The sequence below is a fragment of the Apium graveolens genome, chromosome 6 (genome assembly GCF_009905375.1).
Source record: "Apium graveolens cultivar Ventura chromosome 6, ASM990537v1, whole genome shotgun sequence".
Taxonomy (NCBI): Eukaryota; Viridiplantae; Streptophyta; class Magnoliopsida; order Apiales; family Apiaceae; genus Apium; species Apium graveolens.
In genome coordinates this window covers 168,577,934-168,584,818 of record NC_133652.1, presented here as the reverse complement: position 1 = coordinate 168,584,818, position 6,885 = coordinate 168,577,934, and the positions used below count along the sequence as shown (strand labels likewise).

At 34.4% G+C, this 6,885-nt stretch overlaps 1 protein-coding gene across 1 annotated transcript; it reads left to right on the top strand.

Moving 5' to 3' along the window:
* The first annotated feature begins 1,706 nt into the window (after window positions 1–1,706).
* On the top strand, window positions 1,707–5,983 carry LOC141666755 (uncharacterized). The gene is made up of 3 exons (XM_074472930.1): window positions 1,707–2,210; window positions 2,412–3,486; window positions 4,963–5,983. The coding sequence occupies exons 1-3, from the start codon at window positions 1,834–1,836 to the stop codon at window positions 5,263–5,265; spliced, it is 1,755 nt and encodes a 584-aa protein (XP_074329031.1). The 5' UTR covers window positions 1,707–1,833; the 3' UTR covers window positions 5,266–5,983.
* Window positions 5,984–6,885: the final 902 nt, after the last annotated feature.

Sequence of the window (6,885 nt, the reverse complement as noted above, 5' to 3'; positions counted from 1 at the left end):
ATACTAATAAAAAATTTATTTAGTAATACTAATGTATTAGTAAAATATTCGAAATAATAAAGTTCAAACATATAGTACTTGTTTGATAATTTTTGACAGAATGATCAAATATAAATATTAATAATAAATCACGTATCAATCCTACTAAATATCAATAATTTAGAAAAAAACCTGAAATATATATATTTTATGTTTGTTATTTTATCGGAAATAGTTTAAAAATAAAATAATAAAAAATTGAGAAAGTCAAACTCGTTTTGACCTAAAGTACTCGGAGCCAACCCGAGTTTTGACAATTGTTTTATAAAATTGTGTTTGAATCCAATTACTCGGAACTTGAATTGGACGAGAGATTAAAAATAAATATTCAGAATGAAAACTCGGTTGACTCTACAATTTTTAAAAGCCGCGAGTAAGTAAATTATGTATTGAGTAGTTAGGAATAAAGATTTGTAACGAAATAGGCTTATATGCCTTGCAATTGAAAGAGACAGGGTCTTCATCCCTTGAGATATCTTATCGCGTTCAATACTTCTGCACTTTAAATCACTAAAAAGTAATTAATAAAATAATTTTTAGAAAAAAAATTAAAATTTTGTTAAGTGGCTGGCCTAGTGGACCAACTTCCTGTAGATATCATATTGGATACCGAAATTTGATCACAAATAATAATGTGATATTAATGACAAGGAGAATGTTATTGTGGAAATTGATGTAAATGCATGAGACAATTGTATTCAATTGTAAATATGTGATATTTGAGAATTATTTTAAGAGTTTAACTCATAACGACGTATTTACGTAACATAGGTGAGTATAAAAAATATTTTAATATGAATGCATGAAGGGTAATATCGTAATTCTAGAAATTATTTAAAAATTTATAACTATATCATTGAAAGTACACTATGTACTCAAATAAGACCCTAAATATATATCAGGGACATTTTTTTTCTTATTTACAATATTAATTTTTTACCTGTAGAATTGTTCTTAATTATTCACGGATGGTCGAATTAAAAACCAACAAAGGAAGGAAGTAAACAAAAAGCATGAAAAAACAAAAACAAAAACATTATCAGCTATTATCGCATCCCTGCACCAAAAGCAGGAGTAAATAATTACTAGCATGGTGTTATGTCACGGTCCATCACTATCAAGTCAAATCTATACTTATATTATAATAATTGAAATGAGATATAATTTGGTATACCCTTATTTTAGTTGGTTTGATTATCCTTTCAATTATGACCGTCAGATCTTTTTAATTAAATGATCATGATCATTCGATCGAAATATTAAAAGAATACACTATTCATGGTTCAAATCTCATTAACAACAAATATTTTTATATTAATTATGAACTATTAAAGTTATCATGTTCAAATTTCACCAACAACAAACATTTATATTATTTATATAATTATATATACTACCTAAACTAAACTATAATAACTGATAACTTTGTTCAACCTCTTGGTTTAATTATACTCTCTTTTTAATATCTCTATTCATCAAAATATTAGATCTTTTTAATCAAATAATCATATAAAAAGTCAAAAAAATTAGGTTCGAATATCACCATTTAGAGTCAAAATTAAACATTAATTTAAAACCAATCAACTATATACTATTTTAATACAAATAAAATATAAAATATTAGTAAAGACCCGAACGTTTTAAGCTAGTAATAATAATCACTAATTTAAAAGCCCACACACATCATCCCATTCCCCCTCCCTCTTATTTCTCTCTCCATGTCACAAAACTAAAACAATTATACTGACGCTCTCTCCCCCACACACACTCACACACATCTCAACAACCATCGCCATGTCCGCCGCCCTGGAGTGCTGGTCAAGTCGTGCCAGCACCGACGAAGACATGGTGGAACAAGTCCTCATGCGAACTCAACACAGATCCGAGTCTCTAAACGACGCCGTTCTGTCGTCTTCCATTTCTCCATTAAAGGAGACGTCGGCGATGCAGAAGCGGATTCAGAGACTGAGTCGCAACGTGTCGGAAGCGATTGCGTCGTTGAAGAACTCGTTGAATTTGGATTCGCCGGCTCCGTCGGGTCGGGTCGAGAATTGTAGGAAGAATGTTTGGGCTGGTGTTGTTAGGAATTTGACTCAGCTTTATCCTGGTAGTCAGCTCCCCGAAAAGCTCGTTTCTAATATTCGAAAGCATTACGACTCTTTGCCTCTCAGGTAACTAACTACATTGCTTATTTGCTTATACTGACTTATTTATGTAATGCCTCAGTTTTGTTTTTTAGTTCGAGTTTCTGCTTTCGTAAATACAATTGTTGTATTCGTGATTTGAATACAAATTGTTACATTAAGTCGAATTTCTATGAATTGTTTTTGTAGATTTGCTTAAAATGTTGTGGTTTTTATTGGAAATGACAGTTATGCACAAGCTGGATTTGAAATGAAAGATGTGTTTTTACATATGAAGTTGATAGAGCAGGCGTCGGGCCAAGATCATCCTGCGATATTGATACAAGAGGTGTCTGATGATGAAGTTCAAGGGTCTGTGTTTAAGTTTGTGTTTGCTTGTACTTCTTCGCTTTCGTGGCCGGCTATGTCCGGTGCTTTGGATAATGCTTCCATTTGTTGTAAGAAGATACAGATCTTTGAGAAGAAGGGTTTTACTTTAGGGATTGTTCTTGTGTTGGTTCAGTCGGGTCAGGAGAAATTGTTTAAGAATCGGATTGATAGTGCGTTAAAATTGGGTTTGAAGAAGCCGAAGAATAGTGGTATGAAGCTTCCGTTTGGTTTATGTGGGTGTCAAGAAGAGAGTGCCAGGGGAAGAGATCTGGGAGAAGTTGAAGAAAATTCTGGGGAAGGTAGAAATGGGAGTGAGAATTCGAATTCAAGGGTGCAGCTTCAGTTGCCTTTGTCTACTTTGGCTTTTGTGGTTTCAGTTGATGAGTGGCAAACTGTGGAATCCGGAGGGGATGAGATTGGAAGATGGTTGTTGAACCCTGATAATCTGGAGTTTATTGATCAGATTGGATCCAACACATATAAGGGAGTTTATAAGGGTAAAAAGGTTGGAATTGAGAAGCTTAAAGGATGCGATAAGGGAAATTCTTATGACTTTGAACTTAGAAAGGATCTTTTAGAGTTAATGACATGCGGGCATAAGAATATTTTGCAGTTTTACGGAGTATGCATTGATGACAATCATGGGTTATGTGTTGTGACGAAGTTGATGGAGGGGGGATCAGTTCATGATCTTATGCTTAGAAATAAAAAACTTCATAGTAAAGAAATTATTAGGATTGCTGCTGATGTAGCAGAAGGGATCAAGTTCATGAACGATCATGGTGTTGCATACAGAGATCTTAATACACATAGGATCCTGTTGGATCGACATGGGAATGCTTGCTTGGGAGATATGGGAGTAGTGGCAGCTTGCAAGAGTGTTGCTGAAGCTATGGAGTATGAAACTGATGGTTACAGGTGGCTAGCCCCTGAGGTATGTCACTTGAACTCCAATATATTTTGGAATGTTTTTATGTGTGTACACACTATAAATTTGTATGATCATTAAAATAAATTCTCATGGTGCCATTATCAACCTAACATTGCTGAGTGTGAATGTGTAGGACCATAATGGTAAATATGCTATTTGCTTTAAATTGACTTCAGTATAATTTAATGGCTTGCTAAATATTCTTAAGTCGTCTACTATTTCCTTCCCAAAGGTATTAAGTGTAGCTGCACACAAACTAGGTTTTTCTGTATGTTTAGGCTTTTAGCAATCTAATTTCTGCCTTAAAGTTTTTCATACTTCTGTCAGACAGCTAGCCACTCCAGAAATAAAAAATTAAAACAATTTGGAGTAGGGCGAAGATTCTGTTTGTCTGAAATAACTTAAAATTTGAGATTGATCTACTACAGAATGTCTGTTAACTTTATATATGTATCAAGTGATAGGTAGTTGTATAGTTGATTATTTTGATTTCAACTTTAAATTTGGTTAATGTAGAGACTTACTATAGATTGGTGTATTTTGCACTATAACTTTCATAATTTAGCTTGACAGTTATATTTTAGGATGATTTACAAAATTAATAACCTCAAGGTTAAATCTATTCCACGTGAACATTGCGAGTTACCATTGCTCTGCATGTAGTGGTACCTGTTTAATGTGCATAAGGTCTTATCTGATTCTGAATGTAGTAGTACCTCATCATGATCTACTATAGCCCTTGCCTCCATAACTTTGGTAAGGAATATTTTTACAAGTAAGAAATATTGAGTATAATTAATAGTTTCAGTAGGAATTGATGAATGTAATAAGTCTTTCTTTGGTCATTATAGTTAAAGAGACCTTTATGTCATTTGGAAAAAAAAAAGAAAAGAGAAAAAAAGGAGAGCTTTATGTCACTTATTTTATCACCATTTCTGAGCATGGTTTACTTACCATCATCAGTTTTAAATCACATATTTTAAAATTCTCGCTGTGGACTTCTACAGTTACTAATCAATAGGATAATGATAGTTATACTAAAGTAAATGAGAAATTCGATATTTAGTAACACTGCCAGTTTTATAAAATCGCTTAATTCAATACTGTCCATTCAAAATTGGTCAGATTAAGACAAGTTGATTACGGAGATGGTTTTATTGTTAAAAATGAAAAGATAGAAGAAGGTTCTACGATAATTTAATTGCAACATTCAATGTCCTGGACCACTTCTATAATCATCCCATATGGTGGGCCTCATATTAGTAGTGAATATCCGAATGAGAAGTATTCTTTGTTAGTTTGTTGCCAATTCAAATTATTATTAATTTTTAATTCTTAACAAGTTGTATGAAGATGATTCCCCAAAACTAAAAGTATGTACTCATCCTGTATATATTCTATATCATTATTCTTAAAATTGAAATTTTTTCCCATATATATGTGGAACTGACATAATTGCTGTTTTCTGACCCTTAACAGATCATTGCTGGTGATCCAGAAAGTGTAACTGAAACATGGATGAGTAATGTATATAGCTATGGGATGACAGTCTGGGAGATGGTGACTGGTGAGGTTGCTTATTCTGCATATTCTCCCGTGCAGGCTGCAGTTGAGATAGCTGCTTGTGGACTTAGACCTGACATCCCAAAAGACTGCTCACAAATCCTGAGATCCCTGATGTTGAAATGTTGGAACAGTTGTCCTTCCAAACGTCCTCATTTCTCAGAAATACTATCAATATTGACACGCCCCGTAAACAATGGAAACAACACAAATAGGTAAAATATTTAAATTATCCACGTACATCGGTTTGAGGGTTGAAAAGTAGTTTTTGTACAAAAGGCGTTACATACAAGTAAGCTTATTCAATTCCAAATTCCTGATGTAGATCCAAGATGTTCAATTTTCTTAGCAAAATTCAAAATCTAATAGTCAGTTGCCGATTCCCCAATCCCACTGCAATGGGAAAAAATGTGGTTGTATTTCACTGATGTATAAACATGATGTGAAGATGTGGCTAGTGGGAAACTGATTTTGTGCTTTTCTGGTACATGTTGCCATGATGAAGGATTAGGTATCACATGATGTTGAATATCGCATAAAGAACCATAAAAAGTTAGCCAGAAAGTGAAAAGATGCAAAGGAAGTATGATTTTTGTGTCCTGATGGACCAGCAAGCTAGAAATACTTTATGGCTTTTGTATGCACCTGCACTTTCTGTTTCCATGGTGGTTTTGTGGGGGTCCCGTCCCAATGGTCGTTACTTTTGTTTTATGTGTCTTGTGAAACTTAAGAAATCTCCGGCACCGTTTCTCATTCACTATGCCCGAAACCTGACATTAGCAAGAGCTAGTGTTGCACTGGCACTTGACATCTTACATCTTGAAGGAAGTCCTAGGTTATGACCATGATTGGGGGTCACTCTGATATCGGATATTTAGCTAGGTCATATATGTATAATTAAATATATTCTTGCTTGTGGAAAGATCATTATCATATACCACTTTTTTGTGGTTACAAGTCAGTTCGCTGATGGCCTATTCAAAAGCAGGGCACATGGTTATCAATGTGAATGGTTGAACGGTGATTATCAAAGCCTGATATAAAGTTTAAAATCCCGTGGGTGGCCTCGCATAAAGTCAAGCCAGGGAAGTTCAGGTTTTTATATTATATGAAACTGATTACATTTCCGCAAGGACTGCATCAACAGAATCTTTTGCAATACAGTAATTGCTGGGCCCGAGAATAAAGAATAAAAAGGAAGGACCATAGATAGGAGTTTTAGTATATAATCTTGTAATAAAAAGTCCAATAGAGGTCAATTGTAAAGGGAAAAAGCCCATTAAGGGTTCCCTAAAAATAAAGACTAATTGCCTTGCTTAGAAGGTGTTGGAAAAATAAGTATCAATAAAGAGTATTGTTCCTCACATAAATATGGCTTACATTTAGGGTCATCATTTGGCGCTAGAAGGAAGTCTTAAATTTGATATTCCAACATGATTATTGAAGAAGAAGATTCAGAGAAATGTGGAAGCACCGCTAAGATCCAAACTGTCCAAAAATCAGAACATGTTAATCCACCAGAAAAAGAGAAATCACCATCGACCCTCAAGCCAAGACGACTGTTTCTGGTGGAGGATAACCCCACCTGAGGGCTCTCAGGTGCAGAGACCACCTGTCAAACGTAAAAGGAGAATTACTAAAGATATTCGTTCTCGTGTTCTAACGGAAAAAGGAAAGCATGTGCTCTCCAGTAATGCTAGGTTGCATTTGCAAAAGTTGAAGCAGAAGAAGCTTCTACAGGAGCAGGAGATAGAAGGTACGGAAGGTTCAGATGAAGAACTTGAGATGTTAGAGGCTGAAATCAAAAGAATGGAAGCAAAACTAGAAAAAATAAGAGAA